The 20,006-nt window shown below is 48.8% G+C and overlaps 8 protein-coding genes across 8 annotated transcripts; 4 read left to right on the forward strand and 4 right to left on the reverse strand.

Moving 5' to 3' along the window:
- Positions 1 to 308: 308 nt before the first annotated feature.
- On the reverse strand, positions 309 to 2,323 carry N7443_007283 (putative GABA permease (Uga4); the record flags this gene model as incomplete). Its single annotated transcript, XM_056887339.1, has 8 exons — positions 309 to 508; positions 559 to 943; positions 994 to 1,080; positions 1,126 to 1,658; positions 1,705 to 1,852; positions 1,899 to 1,946; positions 2,018 to 2,163; positions 2,227 to 2,323. 8 exons carry the CDS (start codon positions 2,321 to 2,323, stop codon positions 309 to 311), a joined length of 1,644 nt encoding a protein of 547 aa, XP_056739030.1.
- A 935-nt stretch (positions 2,324 to 3,258) lies between these two features.
- On the reverse strand, positions 3,259 to 4,376 carry N7443_007284 (uncharacterized protein; the record flags this gene model as incomplete). The annotated part of the gene is made up of 2 exons (XM_056887340.1): positions 3,259 to 3,677; positions 3,731 to 4,376. 2 exons carry the CDS (start codon positions 4,374 to 4,376, stop codon positions 3,259 to 3,261), a joined length of 1,065 nt encoding a protein of 354 aa, XP_056739031.1.
- A 1,723-nt stretch (positions 4,377 to 6,099) lies between these two features.
- Positions 6,100 to 7,362, forward strand: fhpA (flavohemoprotein; the record flags this gene model as incomplete). The annotated part of the gene is made up of 1 exon (XM_056887341.1): positions 6,100 to 7,362. One exon carries the CDS (start codon positions 6,100 to 6,102, stop codon positions 7,360 to 7,362), a length of 1,263 nt encoding a protein of 420 aa, XP_056739032.1.
- Positions 7,363 to 7,689: 327 nt separating this feature from the next.
- On the forward strand, positions 7,690 to 8,661 carry N7443_007286 (polyketide synthase; the record flags this gene model as incomplete). The annotated part of the gene is made up of 2 exons (XM_056887342.1): positions 7,690 to 7,947; positions 7,996 to 8,661. 2 exons carry the CDS (start codon positions 7,690 to 7,692, stop codon positions 8,659 to 8,661), a joined length of 924 nt encoding a protein of 307 aa, XP_056739033.1.
- A 203-nt stretch (positions 8,662 to 8,864) lies between these two features.
- On the reverse strand, positions 8,865 to 9,456 carry N7443_007287 (uncharacterized protein; the record flags this gene model as incomplete). The annotated part of the gene is made up of 3 exons (XM_056887343.1): positions 8,865 to 9,181; positions 9,235 to 9,285; positions 9,342 to 9,456. The coding sequence occupies 3 exons, from the start codon at positions 9,454 to 9,456 to the stop codon at positions 8,865 to 8,867; spliced, it is 483 nt and encodes a 160-aa protein (XP_056739034.1).
- A 1,918-nt stretch (positions 9,457 to 11,374) lies between these two features.
- Positions 11,375 to 11,938, reverse strand: N7443_007288 (DUF4334 domain-containing protein; the record flags this gene model as incomplete). The annotated part of the gene is made up of 3 exons (XM_056887344.1): positions 11,375 to 11,539; positions 11,597 to 11,873; positions 11,934 to 11,938. 3 exons carry the CDS (start codon positions 11,936 to 11,938, stop codon positions 11,375 to 11,377), a joined length of 447 nt encoding a protein of 148 aa, XP_056739035.1.
- A 2,301-nt stretch (positions 11,939 to 14,239) lies between these two features.
- Positions 14,240 to 15,580, forward strand: N7443_007289 (LLM class flavin-dependent oxidoreductase; the record flags this gene model as incomplete). The annotated part of the gene is made up of 1 exon (XM_056887345.1): positions 14,240 to 15,580. The coding sequence occupies one exon, from the start codon at positions 14,240 to 14,242 to the stop codon at positions 15,578 to 15,580; it is 1,341 nt and encodes a 446-aa protein (XP_056739036.1).
- Positions 15,581 to 17,807: 2,227 nt separating this feature from the next.
- N7443_007290 (uncharacterized protein) lies at positions 17,808 to 18,719 on the forward strand (the record flags this gene model as incomplete). The annotated part of the gene is made up of 2 exons (XM_056887346.1): positions 17,808 to 18,125; positions 18,177 to 18,719. The coding sequence occupies 2 exons, from the start codon at positions 17,808 to 17,810 to the stop codon at positions 18,717 to 18,719; spliced, it is 861 nt and encodes a 286-aa protein (XP_056739037.1).
- Positions 18,720 to 20,006: the final 1,287 nt, after the last annotated feature.

Raw genomic sequence — 20,006 nt, forward strand, 5'->3', positions numbered from 1 at the left:
CAGAATTGATAGATTTTTTGGGTTTAGAGAGCTTAATGCATTAAATTCGACTTGCTTTATAACGGACTTCCCAAATTGATTTATAATCATCCGGCGGATTATTATCCTTCTCGTATATATGCATGAATGACTCAATATCTCGGCGACAACTATCTCTGTCGGCGGAAAATCTATCCGAAAACAGTTTGAAACACATTCTAATCTGAACATCCAGTATTCTATAGCCAAAGGAACGCACAAGCGGCTGTAATCCATCATTTTTCCACGCCAGGGTATATCATGTGCGAGGTATCCTCGCAGGAGCACCGCTACTCCCCCTTTTCACTGAAAGCGGTCTTCTCTCGTGAGTTCTCAATAGCCAAAGTCCCGTTATTCGAACTGGCGGACCTAGGCTCATCGACCGTTATACGCGGACCGGTGTACCAGTGCCGAGCAAACAGGAAGTAGTAACCCATACATCCAATCCAGACAAACCCATTGATCACGATAGTATAGTTCATGTCCGACGCTAGCAAAATCGTCAGCGGATCGCCCGGGGAAATATAATATCAAACTTACGCGAAGGATTCGGCCCAGTGGTCGGGAACATCGACAGAATCATTCCAAACAGTAAATAAACCACAGCAATAACACCGATAGCCTTACTAAACCGACCGGTATAGAACTCCCCCGGAACAAATCTCTCCTGTCCCCAAACCAGGCGACAGAAAATCGGCATTCCCCAAGATAAATAGTTGCTGGCGACAAACAGTGAGAACAGGGCGTTTGCAGCAGCGCTGTTGATCAAACAGAGCAGGCCGAGTATGACGGCTATCACAACCAGGCCGCATATCATGCGCACAGGCTGGAATTGGATTCTTGTGCTGACGTGTCGGAAGTATGTGGAGAACGGGAGAGCTCCGTCGCGGGAGAAAGCCCATGATTGTCGAGAGGCGGCGACGATCTAGTCGGTTAGATTATCATTCAAGAGGACATTGTGGGCCATGGACGTACTAAACTGAGACCAATGAGGAACTGGATTATGCAGAGGACTATCATGAAGCCAAGGGCGCCGTTTTTGCCAAGTGCGTCGTAATAGATCTGGAGAGGTTAGGCAAAGTCACTCACAAAGGCTGATGGTCTCACCTGAGCCATTGGTTGTCCGAATTTACTGTTTAGAGTCTCCGACACATTTGGATTCATCGTCGCAGCAATAACAGTCAATACCAAGAAACCAAGGACACACGCTGAGCCAGCAGAAAACATAATCCCCAGAGGTACGGCCTTTGCAGCGTGCATGGCCTCCTCGCTCATATGCACACATGAATCGAATGAGCCAATTGACCAGATCGGAGCAAGCCATGCAAGCATGAATGCCCATCCTGTTGGCCACTTGGTTTCATTATCCACATGGCGGAAGACATAGCTCCCGGAGTTCAAGGATTCTCCTCGCGTCACTTTTCCGACCGGTAACGCGACGACAGTGGCAACCACCAGTGCCATGTTGATATAGATGCAAGCAGTCTGAATCCTCGGCATAAGTCGACCTGTTAACGCGCCCGAAAGCCCGTGGAGGAGGATCAGTCCAACATAAACTCCGTAAATGACTCCCCGCGAGGCAGACCAGTCCGAGTCTCGCGAGATGGAAACACACGATAAGATCATCAGGGATAGTGTATCTGCAAGAGTGAATACATGAACCCATGAAGATCTCGACCGACTTACAATCCACAGAACAAATGCCGCCAATCAGCCCAAGCGTGTTACTATACCCAATCAAGAAACTAAAAGGTCTCTTATACCTCTCGCCAGCAAAATAATGCGTCCACCAATACAACCCACCAGCCGTAGGCATCGCTGAAGCAAGATCGGACTGAAATTTTAGCATTTCCAGAGACAAAAGGATCTCGAGATCATACCATCGCCAACCCAACAACGAAAATAAAGATACTAGCCGTGAACCATCCCTACGAACATCAGCACCTCACCCGTACATCGATAGCCTCATGGTAAACAGAAACAAAAAAATACAACTCACCCAAACCATCCCAACAGGACCCGCAGGCAACGAAAACGACAAAGTCGACGCAATACTCGGTACAAGCCCCATAATACTAAATGCGATCGCAAACACCTGAACCGTGGAATACTGCCTTTTGAGTTCCTGCTTATATCCCATTTTGGCTATCCAGCGCAGTTAGCGACCGAGTCAAATGTGACTCGGGAGATCTTCAAGATCAGACGTACCCAGCAGCTGCGAATCATCTGGATTCGCAAGCCTGGCCGCAGGCGCAGGCGCGGGCGCGGATGCGGATGCGGACACCTCGTTATGCATTTTGAACATTGTGCGATCACGGCATAGCGGGGGTGAGCACTCAGGGGGATTATGTTTGGATTTGCTCTGGTTTTGGGTGTTGGCGTAGCTTTGCCGGGGTTGAGCCAAGCTGGGTGGGGAAGCGCGCTGACAAGGGCGATCGTGTTCGTGACCCGACGCGATGTGAGATCTGTGAAGGTTGATCGCGTGTTGTGCTGGGATTCATTTGTTTTCCGTGAGGGGGCTGAAGGCGGGACGAGCTGGTTCACCCCTGACTGAATTCTCAGTTGTTTGGCATCCAGAATCAAGAGCGGGGAGGATCTCAATCCCTGTCCTCTTAAAGGTCTTGGCATGCATGGTGGATGAGCTACGAATAGCTAGGAGGCGCGGTCTGTCCTTTTACTGAATGCTCCATTTTTAAATCGGCTGGGCTCTTCATGTGGGAAATATTTGCTCAGGAGTTCCCCCGCTTGAATTCAGATGTCAACATCATGGTGGAGTGATGGATCTAAATGCCCAAGGTCTGTCGCGTCGCCTGCGCTCGGGGATGCCAAGTCCACATGCTGCAGATCGCTTGCAGCTTGGCTCCAGTCGGCGTATTACGGCGGGAAATCTTTTTTCTAACCAGTCAATGGGGCACTATTTGTCACTTTAAATGATATTTCCACGTACACTCCAGGAGATTAGTCATGCTTGAGTAGGACGCCAGGTAGAAATAGGCCAACACGTCCAATAAGTTAATGAAAATTAACGAAAATATCAATATTGCACTAAAGGTATCAATGGGAAACAAAGAAGATCATCGAACCTGCGACAAGGTCGCGGAATATGTTTCCATACTAAATTGCACATGTTGTACTAGGTGTAATGTGCACCAATGATCCACCACACCGCTCTCCGTTCATATACTCATCCATCCACTCAATTAATCTCATCGTACCAAGGAGATCGTGTTTGACAAACACTCAAACCTGATCCTCAGAAGAAACCTCAATCCTGGGAGCCGTCTGACGGTTCTGGTTCACAGCAGCGCCATCCGGAGCATCGGTGTAGGTCTGAGCCCCGCCATTAGGCCGATAAGTGTCATGAGTCTGATTACCGCTGATCGGAGAGTGACCAGGACCGCCGTGGCCATGGTCAGTTATGGTATTCTCAGAAAGCACGGAGGTCGGGCGACCCTTGTTCTCCCACTCGTCGTAGTCCTGGCCCGGGTTGATGGTCTCCCAGCGGACCCAGCAAAGGATGTGATAGAAGCCAGAAGCCAACAGGGATCCGAGAAGAGGGCCAACCCAATAGATCCAGTGATAACCGGGGAACTGGCGGTTGATCACGTCCGGGCCGAGGGAGCGGGCAGGGTTGAGGGAGCCGCCGGTGTAGTAATCACCTAGAAGAAATGTTAGATTGGCAGGGAAAGTGAGTGAAGAAGGGGGTACGTACCGACAAGCTCGCATAGGAAGAATGCAAGACCAATTCCCACAGGGGCCAGGTAGGTCGATTTGTGCTTCACGACTGCAAGCATGATAATCACAAGTACCAGTTGCGCGGTGAGGAACATCTCAATGAAGAGACCCTGGGAGATGGAGGCGCCACCACCCAGACGAGTCTTGAAGTTTGGTTCACCTGGAAACATGGCGCTCACTACACCAGCCGCGGCAATTCCCGCAATCAACTGGGCAGGGAAAACCATCAGACCGCGTAACGCAGGCATGCCGCCAGTAAGGCAGAGTGCGAGAGTCACGGCTGGGTTGAAAAGACCACCAGTAACACGGAAGAAAGCCCAGACATTGACAGTCAACGAGAAGCCGAAACACAGAGAAGTGTATAGCAAATTGGACGTGTTCGGGGGCGATCCATCAGGAGCCATAGGCGTGTTAGAAACCTGGGTCCCAGCGAAAGAGAACAACAAGAACATGAATGTGCCGACGAACTCGCCGAACACACAAAGCAGATTACCCCGGGTCTTGTCAGGTAACTGCAGCATGGGTAGCTGTGCACGACCAGCGATACCATTACCAGGCGTACCTCCCATCGTAGAGGGATCTGATACCCCAGAGGCAGCGCGGGTATGTTTACCAAAAACCATTGTATCAATTGGCCTTGTGTCGATCAATTGGAGAGAAAAGAGATTCGAAATTCGATCAAAAATACCCAGCAAAATTTAGCTACATGGGGAGATACTTATTGCATAGGCTCTCAGCCCTCGCAGACGTCACCATGTAATACAATTTCCCTCAGAACCTAATCCAAGTATCATCGACCAACTCTTGGCGCAGAGGGATAGCAAGCAGCTCCCACAAAGACACTAGAATAGACTTTGCTCGAAGCCCACTGTTTACCACTTCAGGAAAGCAGCGCAGCTTGCCACTCGACGCAATTCAGTATAAGCACCCGAAAAAGCAGTGATGAGGTCAGGATACAAATTGTCCCATGTTCGTAGACAAGCCGGTGGAGCATTAATGGCAGCTCGTTGTTGGACGGGAACTCCCGGCCTTCCGCAAACGGATATTCCGGGTTGTCTAGAACTGTCACGGCCACCTGTCGCTGGTTGTCCGGGAAGCGATTATTTCTATTTCTGTGGGTACGAATAAGTCAGTGGGGTTTGGGGATTTTGCGCGCGTGATTTCCTGATTGAGAAGGGAAATGAAGCGCTCATAGAGTTTGTTTGGTTGGTGGCGGAGCTTGGATCAGGGTCTTGATTTTGTTGAACTGCTAAGATGGCTTTTCTTTAACTTACATAATTCGTTCTGGCTTTGAGGGTTCAATGAGATGAGCTAGGACCCTGGTTTCCTGGAACCGAGGGGACGGTGTGCCGTTGTTGTCAATACAGGGGCGAAATCCCTAGCTTTCGTCGAGAATGGCAATTGCTTTTCATCAATGGATGGCATAGTACTATCGAGACGATAATTTAAATTGAGATTCACTCCGCGCATGTCACTAGAGTCAATGATAGATAGATTAACGTCGGGTCTGCCAAGACACTCGCTATGAACGCGGCCGTCCTGAACAGCCTATCGCCATCAAGTTGGGATACTAACTCCATGCGAAATTACCTACCAATCCTAGATGGAATGAAAGTAGGTTCTGCGCATCACGGGTTTGCTGTTCGGCACTGGGCCGATTTCCCTAAATCTTCTCGTTGGTGGGCTGACCGGTCGGGAATCGACGGGAAGCAATCGGGGAGCTTTTTGGCCGGGTGCCCGTTTGAAATCGATACTATTTTGCACGAAATATGAAGTTTTTCGTATTTGGAACTAGGTGCCTTTAACTATTATTTTGTGATCAGCAATCGTCTATCGGTTTTAATTTCTGGGTGCTCCCGAACCGATCGGCGCTTCAACGGCTATAGGCCAACCTTACCGTGACCACTCACTGCACTGCGTACCTAGTCTACTTTGTAGAATTAAAGCAGACAGTTATTTAGCGGAACTCAAGAAAGTTAAGGTTTACTCCTATGCGGAACAAATTTCAAACCCCTAAAATCAGAGCCCCGAGAAAATCCCGGAAAACCGAGCATCGAACACTTTTTGCCCATTTTCCGTTGTATCTCCGCGGAGATGTTTCGGGTCGAATGTTCGTCGCAATATCCGCAATATCCGCAGTATTCAGTTTCCACTTCTGTCATGTCTAGATTTGGCTAGGTCGCCGCGGTCTCGCTTGTACATCGGCCGGATTTTCTAGTGGGTTTAAATAACCAACAGATGGTTCTCGATTACAAGTTATTCTGCATCGACATCACTGCATATAAAGCACCTCCGACGCTTTTCATATAGAATCATTCAGCATCAACTTTATTCACGCACATCATTATGGGCTCCAATGCTGGGCTAACAGCTGATCAAATCAAGCTCATCAAGGCCACCGTGCCCGTTCTGGCCGAGCATGGCAACACCATCACATCTGTGTTCTACAAGAACCTACTCGACGAGAACCCCGCGCTCAACAGCATATTCAATATCCCAAACCAGGTCAACGGTCACCAACCGCGAGCTTTGGCCGGTGCTCTCTACGCATATGCTGCCCACATTGACGATCTGGCTGCATTGACCTCGGCCGTAGAATTGATCTGCAACAAGCATGCATCGCTCTACGTCCAGCCCGAGCACTACTCAGTTGTCGGAAAGTACCTCCTCGAAGCGATGGGCCAGGTCCTTGGCAAGGCGCTCAGTCCAGAAATCAAAGACGCCTGGGCCACAGCCTACTGGCAACTGGCGGATCTCATGATCGCCCGCGAAAGCCAGATATATCAACAAAGCGCAGGCTGGACCGACTGGCGTGAATTTAAGATCGCGGATAAAGTCAAAGAGTCTGACGAAATCACATCTTTCTATCTCGCCCCAGTGGACGGCAAACCTCTACCTTCCTTCCTTCCTGGTCAGTACATTTCCGTTCAAGTGTACGTCCCCGAACTCAAGTACACCCAGCCGCGCCAGTACTCTCTCAGCGACAAGCCTTCGTCAGATTACTATCGTATCAGCGTGAAGAAAGAGATGGGCATCGATACTGCAGACCGCAGTGCAGCTGCTCACCCGGGCTATGTATCGAATCTGCTACACGATACGTTCAGCAAGGGTGACACGCTTAAAGTGTCACACCCGGCCGGCGACTTCTTTCTCCCAGCGACCAAAGAAAATATTTCGAATCCGATTGTTCTCATCTCTGCTGGTGTTGGGTTGACTCCGTTGACCTCGATTCTGAACACACTTATCTCTACTGAGGAGTCAACAGCCCGCAAACTGCATTTCATCCACGGTGCTCGAACATCAGCCGTGCGCGCGTTCAAGGAGCACGTCTCTATACTCTCCAGGAAATATCCCAACTTGCAAAAGACATTCTTCACAAGTCATCCCTCCTCGACCGAGAAGGAAGGTGAAGACTACACGTTCGCGGGACGCGTGGATCTGAAGAAGCTGGACTCAAAAGATTTATTCCTCGAGATGGAATCCGCCGAGTACTACATCTGCGGACCAGAGAAGTTCATGGCGGATATGGAATCAAACCTCAAGGCACGAGGAGTCCCCGCTGACCGGATAAAGATGGAGCTTTTCGGGACTGGTGATGTCCCTCATTAGACTAAGATATTTTTATCATGTACAACATTAGAATGATACCACTCATCTCATTAATCACGATTAACGATTGTAAACCATAGGCATCGTGTAAAAATATCCATTCATTCAAGTCCTCAGCTAGTTTCAGGCTTTGAAACAGGGTCAATGATCGGATATAAGGTGGAGCGACCGAAGCAATTTATAAGCAGATGCTGATCAATCCACGATCCGTGTGCAAAATCCACCCGCCGCGGGGTACTTCATTATTCAATACTTCGAACCCGAGACTTTCTGACTTCCATAAAATCTATATTTCCGATCGTGTGATACGTAAAATACACTACCACAATGTCCAAGATCGGAGTCTTCCCCGCCGCCGGAGGCCTAGGCGGAAGCATCGCCAACCACCTCTCAAAGCTAGTCCCAGCGTCGCAGCTGATTCTGATTGCGCGCAAACCTGAAAACCTCACCGAATATGAAAAGCTCGGCGCAACGATCCGAAAAGCGGATTATGACTCACCCGAGACTCTCAAAGATGCATTCAAAGGAGTGGACACCCTCATGCTGATTTCATATGCATCCTTCGAAATCGAGCATAGGATCAAGGTAAACATCCTCCATTAGATTTAGAATGCATTAATCTAACTAAAACAGGTCCACCGCCTCGCCATCGACGCCGCGATCGTTAGCGGTGTGAACCATATCTTTTACTCGTCGCTAGCATTTGCCGGGTTGACAGATACCAGCGTCGCGCACGTCATGGGCGCACATCTTCAAACCGAGGCCTATTTATCCTCACTTACTGACAAGATAAGCTTCACGGTTGTTCGCGAGGGTATATACTCCGAATCATACCCAATCTATACATCGTGGTTTGACCCCTCCTCGCCGAACAACGAAATTACAATCCCGCACAATGGATCCGGTCCAGGTGTCGCGTGGGTAAAACGCGACGAGCTTGGCGAAGCCACCGCGCGACTGATCACTTCCTACGTCAAAAACCCGGCACAATTTAAGTATAGGAATGAGAAGCTTCTTTTGACAGGACAGAAGGAGTATTCACTTGCCGAAACCGTGGCGATTCTGGGGAGGGTTCTAGGACGGGATTTGAGTATCAGAGAGATTTCGATTGATGATTATGTGAAATTAGAGCATGGAGGGTTGCATACTTATCATGGGGTTGATCTTTCGAGGGAGTGGGCTACTGCGTGGGAGGCGATTAGGAGAGGTGAAACTGCTGCTATTACGGAGGATATTAAGGAGATTCTTGAGAGGGAGCCGGAGGAATATGAGGTTACGATTAGGAAGTTGATTGGATGATTTGGTTCGATGTTGGTAATGACTAGTTGGACAATTGATGTTGAAGTGTTCTACAGATCTCAGAGATGTGTATGTCAAAGGTGAGGTACATACAATGGTTCAATTAGATTTAGATACAAAGGAGTGATGAGCCACAGCAGAGTTCCAGATATATACCATTCTCCAGCTGATGCCGTTGAGTAAAGCAGTCAAAGATGATAGAATTAGCAGCCCTTGCATTCCTTAACATAGAGGTTGGCAGCCTCGTACTCGGAGCTATGCTCGCCGTACCAGTACAGCTCCTTGACCTTGCTCTCGCCGTAGCCGTCCTTGGCGAAGTAGGCGTTACCGTTGTGGGTGAAGTAACCCTCATCGTTGACGCCGAAGTTGTTGGAGCTGGCGCCCTTGGGGGTTGCGCCAGAGTGGGGGACAGTCAGAGCGATGGGCTCCACGGTGTTGGGGATGATGTAGAGGTTCTGGAAGCCGGTGGGGGTAGAGTTCTTGGAAGTGAAGGAGATCATGCCATTGGATCCGGAGCGAACTGTTCTGTGTTAGTTGTGTTAAAAGGGACTATGAATTAATTGGTTGACTTACGGATCAGGATCTCGTGGTTCTTGTCAGTGTCGCCACCGACATAGGCGTTGGCTGTTCCAAAAAGTCAATCACCCGTTCATTCGATAGAGAAGGTTCGGAAGTCTCACTGCCGTCGGTCAGAACAGTCTCGCCGCCATCACCAACGAGGGTGAAAGCTGCAGGAAGGCTAGCAGCAGAGATGGCAATGGCAAAGCCAGCAATAGTAGCGATGGAAAACTTCATATTGGTTGATGTGTTGGTGAGATTGAGATGATTGTATTTTGCAGCTTGAGATCTCAGGGTATTTATACACGTTTGCCAGGTATTTGGAAGTCATGGGTCGGAAGCAAGCCGGCTCGAGCTAAGACATGCTTAACCTAGACTGAGGTCATATGTCGGAGGAAGTTCCATTTTCATACAAGTGGGTAACGCGCCCGTTGGACCCTAATTGTTGGGGTTAGGTGATTGCTGATCATCTGGAGAAATTGAAACTTGTCTTGGAACCTATCAATAGCCGTATTTTAATAAGTACACTGTCTTTTTAGTGGGGATACGAATACGGTACATTGAACATTCTCGAGGGCCTTGAGACTGATGATTGGATTGCTGACGAACAGATCTTCTCTTGCAATCACTATAACCGAGATAAGCTTAAAAAACCTTCAATCCATTTCCATAGCTCGGAAGATCCTTATACCCTAGAAATAGAATTGGCTAGGTTTCAGGAGACGCATTTACCCGACTTGCGAGTAGTGGGTCCTCAATGCCATTCGTCACTCGCAAATGGAGAAAGTTCGGGGCAATCCCCCTAAAGTCTTGCAGTTTTTAGTCTCTGCGCCCACAAACCAGTTCTAACTCTGGGGCAACGATTTGCCCGACATTCCTGCGATGTTGTATTGAGGCTATCTAATCACCATGTAAGGCTTCGAGTCGAAGGGCGCTGGGCTGTGCTCGGCTCTGAGACTTCATCATGGAAAGATGCTTATAATGTTACAGCTGAAGCCGAGGTCATGATGCTCCATCAAAGGACTCGTCGTGATTTCTTTCGGTACTCGTGGTTCTACTCATGTGCCGGGTGGCTGTCGATCATTGTATGCATTCACCACGCTGTGTGGAGTTATCTTGTCCTAGGTAACCGGATAGTCCTTCATCTCTTCTCCACTCAATGTCCGGGAATACGACATGATTGTCAGTCTTCGAAATATTCATAATACAGTTGAATGCGTAGGCACGCCGGAAAAAGCTAGAAACGATATAGGGAAAGGCGCCAGAAACGGCGACAGGCTCGATACGATGCCGATACTATAACCTACGAGACTGACGCTAGAACCAGCCGTTGATTAACGGTCACTAAGTATACTGGATATATAACAAGACGGTGAATGGGAGGCCAGAAGCGGCCTCCTTTGATGCCATTTTAAGACTCTCACTCACTAGTGACAGTCTTTGGCATCACGTGTAGCTAAGGCCACGGCTAGTGCCGCGACCACCTCCGTTGAGTGTTGGCGTTCCTGGTCCCACCAACAATGCAGACACTACGACCCTCGTTCCAGTCATCCTCCTAGCTAAGGGGGGCTGTATTTGGCTTTTTTTTCTTTTTCATTGAGCACGTTTCTTCCTGTGCTTCTATAAGCCACACTTACCATAGCCCCAAACCAATTCCTCTCCGTCGCTCACCAATCTTCCAACCATCGTATCTACCTCTAGCAAACGCTGGAACGAAGACCACTCTTGATCATTTATATACTCTAGCGCTGACTTTAAGCTCTTGCTGTCGCCTCTTCCCGCCTGAACGCAGGTCCCTCATCATTAACATCCCTCATTCCATCTTCATCGACTTCCGTTCGCACTTTCAGCCCCATCTTAATTTATCATGGTTATTTCATTGACCCAGCGGTACGAGACACGAATCAATCAAACATGTCCACTGCAATCACTGAGTCAAAGGAAGACTTCCGTTCGATTCTCAACTTATAAATCAACGAATTAGTTCCACTACGCTGGCTTAAAGGAGATTCGACTAAACCATCCCCACCTACTTGGAGGCTTCTAGCTTAAAGATATCCGTAGCATAGGGTGTCACTTATGTAGACCTAATTTCACTTCAATTGTCTTGTTCTATCCCTTTGTAAAACAAATCTTTGGATACTAGAAAGCGTATTTACTCCCTGTATAAGTAGAAATAATAAGTCCCCGCATCAGAAGTCTTAGCATCCATCGCACCAGCAAGCAAGTCATCATTCACGTAGCGGAAGTAATCGATAATCGGAAAATCATCATAAACCATCGCAGTAGAAAGCACACCGCGCCACTCAATCTGGCGAAGCTGTGCCAACCCTCGTTAGCCATCTCCATCAACAATACGATCAAAATTTGAACTCACGCGGGCATGACCCCAAGACTCATTCCAAACCCGCTTCCCACTCTCATCAGTCACCATGATCGGATCAACATCCTCCGTGGATCTGAAATCTTTTCCAGCCCAGCCCATGCCAGTAAGCTTTTCCTCAGTCGGGTGATTTGTATTCACATTCGCCCCTTTCCAGCTACCAACGAACTGCTCAGGTTTGACCGGCTTCAACTTATCAAAAGCAGCGAGGACGTCATCAGTAGAGAGGTTCTGGCCCTTAACTAGGCTTGCGTATTGTTGTTCGGGTGTACTATTGAATATGCGATTAAAAAGGCTCCAAAGGGAATTCAGTGACAGTTCATTGGCATACGACATTGTGGAAATTTCTGATGTCGTGACTTCGAGAGAATATTGAACGAAACCGAGTTATCTTATTTGGAAGACATCGGGGATTTTATAAGACCAGAGCGAGGACCACCGCATAGTCGTGCATCGCCTTGTGCGTCATTATGCTTCTCCGATCCATATTTGTCCAGCCTACAAGCAACGATATCGACCCCTCCATTACGATGTCACGAACCAATTCGCGCTCCGGGAGAACGGTGGGGTTGATAATGTGGGCCAGGACGATCACCACCTTCAAAAAGCAGATTTTCAGGCGACTAGTCACCAACTGAGAGACATATCCATGCAAGATGATAGAAACATCTGGACTTTCCGATCACAGAGCCATTCACGATGCGAATAGCTTTCGCGATCGTCATGCCTTGTCAAGGATCAACTTGCGCACGGTTGATGTATCGAGATCGTCTGAAGCCGATCAAAACTCAAATGCGGTCGCCGGTATCGGGATCTCGGAGAAGACCGAGTGGTGCTGGGCTGAAAGGTCCAAAGGCGATGAGGAGCTGGACATATGGAGAGGCAGCTTTCCAGATGCGATAAGCTCATTGCATGGGCCCTTTTGCGTCAGCGTGTGTGGTGATTGTGTAACGTTGGCGATCAACATCCCACCGCTTTTTGGTCTCGGGAACTGGATTTCGTGGGATCATGACCTCTGTGTATGTTGTCGTTCTATACTGTATAGTTGAGCGTATAATTGGGATTAACGCAACATGGGGAGTAAATACGAAGAGAAGGGAGAGAAGTGGGAGAGTGAAAATGTAGGGATCTCAGCACACTAAACCAAGAAGCATTAAGGGATGGAGGAAATTTATTCGGCAAATATTATTCCTTTTAAAGAATGTGGCCTAGTAGAAAGGTGCAGGCTCAATAGTCTGAAGAACCCTCTCGAGGAGTTGAGCAGACTTAAATCTGGGACCACCTGTAGAAGGTTTTTTTTTTGGTGCCGGATTAAACTCAGACTTGACTTTGTCTTCTTTTTTGGGTTCTCGTCCCTCCTTTTCTGAAGCTCGTGTCCGACGATCACAGCGTTTACAAAGCTCACATACCCCGTGGGAATCCTCGAAGCAACCCCTACTTTCGATTAGCGCCGACCTGCCTCAGCTCTAGTCAAGATGAGAAAAATCTACGCATGTGGGTATGTGATTTGGAATTCACTAAAATATATAAAGCGGTGACAAATCGCGGTCTTCAAATATTCACATGCAAGTCGAAAATTAATATTGAAAATTTGCCAATTATGTACTGCCCAGGTGCGGTCCTAGGATTCCACTTGAAACTTCACCCAGCGTCGACATGCCAGAGCATTCACATGTAATTATTAAATTCTGGCAGCGCGAGAAAAGGCCCCATGCCTAGATGGGGCGCTAATGCAGAGGCAATCCGTGGCATTCGGATGCGGCATAAACTCGATTGAGTAGTAATTTAGTTTAGTGTATCGCTGTATCGCCAAGAGTCTTTCGTCTTTCTTTTCACTGACGATTTCAAGTCACAAGAATCTCGACACTCGAAGCTATGCGGCATTTCTTATTGATTACATGTACGATTGCGATGGAGACTCTAAAAAAGGGCGATTTTCCATGAGAGGATTCAAATATCAGCTCCTTTCTTCCTAAGCATGCTTCGATGGGGATATTTGGTTCCTTGACATCCGACAAAGATGTCAAGGATGTCAAGGATCATCCGATGATGGGCAGATGTGGATCCCGGTTGACGCCTTAATTCCCAGGCTGCTAACTAAGTTAGTTATGGGCTGACGAAATTCAAAAGAAACCTCTTTCTGCTCATCTATCGTGTAGATCATTTTTCTTGGCCTCATTCTACATATACGGTCCGGCGCCTTTTGGATACCGGTTTGCATCGACAGGGACATTTCTGGTCATTGGGGACCTAAAATAACGGAAGGCATACTTTGACTACAAGAAGGTAGAAAATCGAACATTTGCCGGAATTTTGTGAGACTCAAAGGTCCGGGGATACGATACGCTCACGACACAAATAAAATTCCAAACATTTCAACGCCTGTACAGATAGCCCCAAGGCACTGCTCTAGAACACTGACAGCTGCTTGCGCGAGCGGCCGTCTCCAGCACGCCATGTCAAAAAGGCCGAAGATTAGAAATCGGATTATAAATTCCATCGCAATCGTCTTGAACACTATGAATGACGGGGTATATTATAAGGGCACTTCTCACCTCTCAAACAACATTCACAAGTTTCATAGATACAATCCACTCCAACCACCCTCCAATCCAGTTCCGCGATACCAATATCAGAATGCCCGACCAACCACGACAACTCCACCTAACAGCCTTCATGCGCCCAGTCTCTCTCCATACCGGAGCGTGGCGCTACCCAAACTCCTACCCAGACGCCAACTTTAACTTCACCCACATAACCCACTTCGCGCAGAAACTTGAAGCAGCGAAATTCGACGCCTTCTTCATGGCCGACCACCTAGCCGTACTAAACATGCCCATCGAAGCCCTGAAACGCAGCCACACGGTCACCTCATTCGAACCATTCACTCTTCTCTCTGCCCTCTCCACCGTGACGTCGAAAATCGGCCTCGCCGCAACAGCCAGTACAACATACGACCTCCCATACCACGTCGCACGCCGGTTCGCAAGCCTAGACCATCTAAGCAACGGTCGCGCAGCTTGGAATATAGTGACAACGGGGAACCCGGAGTCGAGTCATAATTTTGGATTCGACGAGCATATGGCTCATGGCGATCGATATAAACGCGCGCGGGAATTCTACGATATTGTCACTGGGTTATGGGATAGTTTTGCCGACGACGCATTTACACGAGACGTCGAGAGTGGTGAATTCTTTGAACCGAATAAAATGCACCGCTTGGATCATGAGGGTGATGAGTTCAAGGTTCGGGGGCCGTTGAATATCGCCCGGCCGCCACAGGGGTGGCCTGTTATCGTGCAGGCTGGACAGAGTGAGGCGGGACGACAACTTGCTGCTGAAACTGCTGAGGTTGTTTTCTGCAGTCCGAAGGATATTGAGAGTGCTAAGGTGCTTTATGCTGATATAAAAGGGAGGGTTGTGAAGGCGGGACGAAGGAGGGAGGATTTGAAGATTTTGCCTGCAGCTATGATCATTGTTGGGGAGAGTAAGGAGGATGCGCAGGAAAAGAGGCTACTTTTGGATTCATTGGTGCATTATGATAGTTCTATTGCGTCTTTATCTGTTGCGCTGGGGGTTGATGTTGGCGGACTTGATCCGGACGGGCCGTTGCCTGAGGACCTGCCTGAAACGAATGCGAGCAAGACAAGTAGGGAGGCTGTTGAGAGGTTGGCTGCTAAGGAGGGACTCACCATTCGACAGCTCGCGCAACGGTATGGAGGTTACTCTGGGTTGGCGTTTCTGGGCTCACCCAGTGGTATTGCGGATGAAATGGAGGCTTGGCTGCGGGAACAGGCTTCCGATGGTTTTACATGCGTGTTTCCATTCTTGCCTCAGGGATTGGAGGAAGTCACAGACAAGTTAATTCCGGAGCTGCAGAGACGAGGTTTATTCCGTCAAGACTACACCGGTTCGACACTACGAGAGCATTTTGGTCTGGAAAGACCGGAGAATCGCTTTTTTAGCAAGGGGCAATGACGCATGACTAGATAGTGTGACGGACTACCGTACTTCCGAATCAATTCAATTCCGAGGATCCTTGCAAGTTTGTTCATGTAGACATCTTTTACGCGAAGAACTGCCGCATCTATGAATAAATCCATTTCCGCTTCTCTCCCCTAATCCATGTCGATCAACGCCAAACCGATAAATTACAACTGGGATGACCTGACGACGAACCGGCTCATATTTTATCCCCCCATGCTCACTGATGGTCCAATTAGCCAAGAGATTCAACTGCCAACGTAGATCCCGCCCCGGCACCAGGAATCCGGGGAAGACGGAACTCGGCAGTCAGATCCAGACGCGATCCGATTTGATACGCAGATGTCATAAATTAATCTCAATGGACAGGCCGGATCGAATGTTAGCCGTGTGGAATGACGCTGAGGGGCGATCTGGGCTATGAGTCAGAGGGGCAACGGCGAGCTTGCAGGGCTGAACAGGTGCCTTGATCCACCCGGACCGGTATGCGGTTCGGCTGTCAGTCTGATAGATTGCTCCCTCTTTGTTCTGCAAGAAATTAAGTGAACGTTGGAAAGTTGCATCATTGCAGAATTGGCGCTCAGCCAGAAAGCCACATGTGCCATAAGCCTGACAAGTTGTAGATAGATGATAGCAACGTAGGATTGCACAGATAGCTCAAGGCGTCGATTGTGGATTGAATGAGATCACAGAACCGGATCTCGATAACAATCGATCTCGCCTTCTAAGAATATCATGATCACGATATTCAGCTACGGAATAGCTCACCGAAGTCAATTCCCCCCATCACTTCCCGTTTACATTTCGTGTCCCAACACCCCAGTCACGAGGACAAAAAAGTCACATAAATCGGTAGCTACCGGGACGAAGAAAAAGATCAGGGCAGGAAACAAAGTACCCGGATCACCCCACGGCTCAAAATGGCAAGTGGGCTGCAGGTTCAATGGAGTCATGTCAGTAGGAAATAAGTGGCTCGCGAGTGGACGGGACAAGACGCACAACGGTCGCACTAGCCAACGCCTAATCTTGCTTTATTCCTGGGCTCCACGATTCGGTGCAAACTCGGGAATGCCCCACAGAGCCTGGGCACCTGGGTACTCAATGGCGGGTGTGTTGGGCACATGGGTGTCCGTCGGAGGATTTGCATGCATCCTGTGAATTTGCCACTATGCCTGTACAATGTGAACGTAATGTGCATTGTGCTTAAATTGGAGTAGTATCGTCTAGCTTGCCCAAATTCATTCCTGCTTTGGAGTATGGTGGCTTGCAGGAAGAACCCATGAAACATACCTCGGTCGGGAGTATGTTTGTTTTTGGGCGGGTTCGAGATAGTCACGTCGACCACGTAATAGCGGACAACCTTAGAAGATGAAACATAATTTGGCATTCGTTATTTCCGTAAGTATCCATGCGTAGCTATTGTGTATTCAGATCTGACACTGTGATTGGGAATTCCTATGTGCAATCTCCTGCCTTGGAGGTTCAGCGGCAGCGGATCGCCGTCATGCAGGGATAACAAGTAGCCAAGAGAGGTAGCTCAAGCGAGACACAAAAAAAGGCTGTATGTATCTAAACTGCGATGAATATACAGGGTATCAATTTTTCCGTTCGGGGATGTGAATAAAGAGACTGTGTTTAGCAACTAAAGTACATAACGTCGGCTCCGAGACTCGGCCGGCGGAAGCTTGGCAAGTTCAGCCCACTGGTTCACCTTTGAAGGTCCACAGCTGACATTTGCCCCGTTATTGCTGGTCCTTTTTTCAACGGTTTCACGCTCATGAGCAATTCGGAAGATCTGAACGATCCGGAGCCGGCCGTATAGCTAAGGTGATCTCGGCTCGATTTGACCGAGCGCAGAGGGGAGCAGCATGACGGGTGACTACGCCCTTTTGGGGGCGACCGGCAGGGTCTTTTCGACTATGGAGCTGGGCCTTGACATCACAGGTCCATCTCGGCTTCCAAGTTCGGTCGATGAACCGCAACAACAGTCGTAATCCGTCCCGGGTGCCGACCCCTGTTGACTTTTTCGCGCTTGACGAAAACCCATAGGGATATATAAGCTGGCACGGCCAAGATAGATTCACATTTGTTCCAAGGTACCGCGCCTTTCGATCGACCTTTACTTTTATAAACATCGATCCCTCCCTCCACTTTCGTCCCTGCGCACAGATATTACATTGAGCCTTCGCCCCCAATCTGGTCAGCATAACATTTTTTCACGATGCCATTCAATCGATCAAGCACCCTTCCGACTCTCTCATTGGAGGACGAAAGATATCTCAACCAGGATCTTAGTCCCCAGTCTCGTCCAATGGATATTTTCAAGGGATGCGACCCTGTGCCAGGCAACTGGTCCTATGACAGTGCAATCGATCTGTTCTCTCTGAACCCCGCCGATATGGATCCAGTGTCGTTCGACTTTTCCGACAACTTGACAAATGAAGACACCAAGGATTTATTCATAGATCCATTCAGAACACCAACTGCAATCAATGGTTTCACGATGCCCACCGCAGACGACACAGTTTCTCTCTCATCGGTATGTCAGCCTTCTCCACAATGCAACAGTGACGTACTAACGATATAAAAGGACCTAGACAGTGACGATCAGTCCTGGCCCGCCGGGATGTGCCAATCCATCGACATGACTATCGCCGAAGAACCCACCAAACCATCCAGACCAGTCACCCGCAACTCCGCCCAAAACACCGCCTCAACGCGATGGTCCTCCAGCCCCGAAATGAAACCCCAAGAATACATTACCCCCAAGCAAACAAAAACATCCGGTCGGAAAACTCGCAGTCTCTCGCAAGACTCCAACCGCTCCTCAAGCCAAGACCCACAGATGCGTAACGCCGCTAAAAGAGCCGCCCACAACATCATCGAGAAACGCTATCGCACAAATATGAACGCCAAGTTCCTCGCTCTGGAAAAGGTGATCTCCCCCGCCGGAGTCCACAAACAATCCAGAGGAGGCGCAGGAAGTCTCAAGAAATCTGAAATCCTCAGCAACGCCCTCGCATACATCGAAAGCGTGCAACAGGAAAACGCAGCCGTGCACAAGGAACTCGCGCTTTTGAAACAAAATCTTCTCCCCGGTGGGATGTGGCGACACAAGCAGCCGCGCGCCTAAGTCTTGGGTCTTAACTTTGAGTCACTGAATTTGACTCGCACATAGACTGCACTTCATGATGACACGATGTACATTTAGAGCCATTTGGCTGGAGTTGGACTGGAGTTTGAATTGCTGGGTAACTGGGATGGCGTCTTTCTTTCAATCATCTCCCATCACCATTTTTCCGGGTCTCGGTGACAACAAAAGTGTTTTATGATTCCCCTGACTGTATCTGATAGTGAAGCATTAATGTAATTGCCAAGACTCGGTGATCTTGAATCTTCTTTGAATCGTGTGAATTGTACGAATTTGAACTTGTTCTCGAGGCATTGACCCGATTCGGAATGGGTCGCGGTTGATTGTGGTCGGAATAGTCGCGGCTCGAATTTCCGAAAATGGAAGGTAAATGGAAGTGGCATGATGCTGCTTCTGTAAATCTTCATAAATAAGTATCAGTTGCTCTTTTGATGATGTTGATTCCAGGCAAGGGTTCAAGGATCGAGGGTGAGTCTGTTGAGCTTTTCACTTGGTTTGGTTACTCTCCGACTGACGCGCACCGTCCAGCGCTGTCTTCCTTCAGCAGGCTATGTCGATTCATCTCTTGGATTCTGAGATGCATGAAAGAAGAAAAACTTCTCGGGACATCGATGTAAGTTCTCTGGTCACTGCTGACAAGAAAGACCGAGTCAAACCCCTTTTGTGGGAAACCTCCTAGCAGATCAACAACCCGGGGACGCCCTTCGTGTCGGACATGCGCCCAAGGAGTGTATTACCCCAGAATTGGGAAACTTCGATGCGGGGAAGCAATTATTGAATGCTCTAGTGTCCTGTCGACCCGCATAATGGGCAATCGATTGATAATATGTTTCAACCTGGGGAATTTTGAAGCGACAAGACGATCACCGGGCATCACCGCCACGCCCCCGGACCCGGACAAGCAGTACTAACAAGCCGTGTCAAATGCGGGTTTCGGACGGAAAATGCCTCACTTATTCATACCATTAGGAAATGGAAATGAAACGAAATCCTCGGCGAAACAAAAACAGAGAAAGACGCCGGCATCGCGGATGTCGCTTGGCTGAGCCTAGCCCCGATGATCTGGCTCCGAATTCCCAAAAGGGTTTGGCTTTCTGCGCGGTTCCTGACTATCAAACATAATAGCACGCCTCATGAATCATGAAGAGGCGAGCAGCAGGTCTATCTTAGAGATAGGAAATGGGCATACCGGGACCGCAATCTAGAACTCATGTCATAGATTCACCCCGCATTTTCAATATCTCGATCCGACTCTATCTCAACTCTATC

The sequence above is a fragment of the Penicillium atrosanguineum genome (genome assembly GCF_028827265.1).
Source record: "Penicillium atrosanguineum strain IBT 20685 chromosome Unknown utg000006l_segment0_segment0, whole genome shotgun sequence".
NCBI classification, from domain to species: domain Eukaryota; kingdom Fungi; phylum Ascomycota; class Eurotiomycetes; order Eurotiales; family Aspergillaceae; genus Penicillium; species Penicillium atrosanguineum.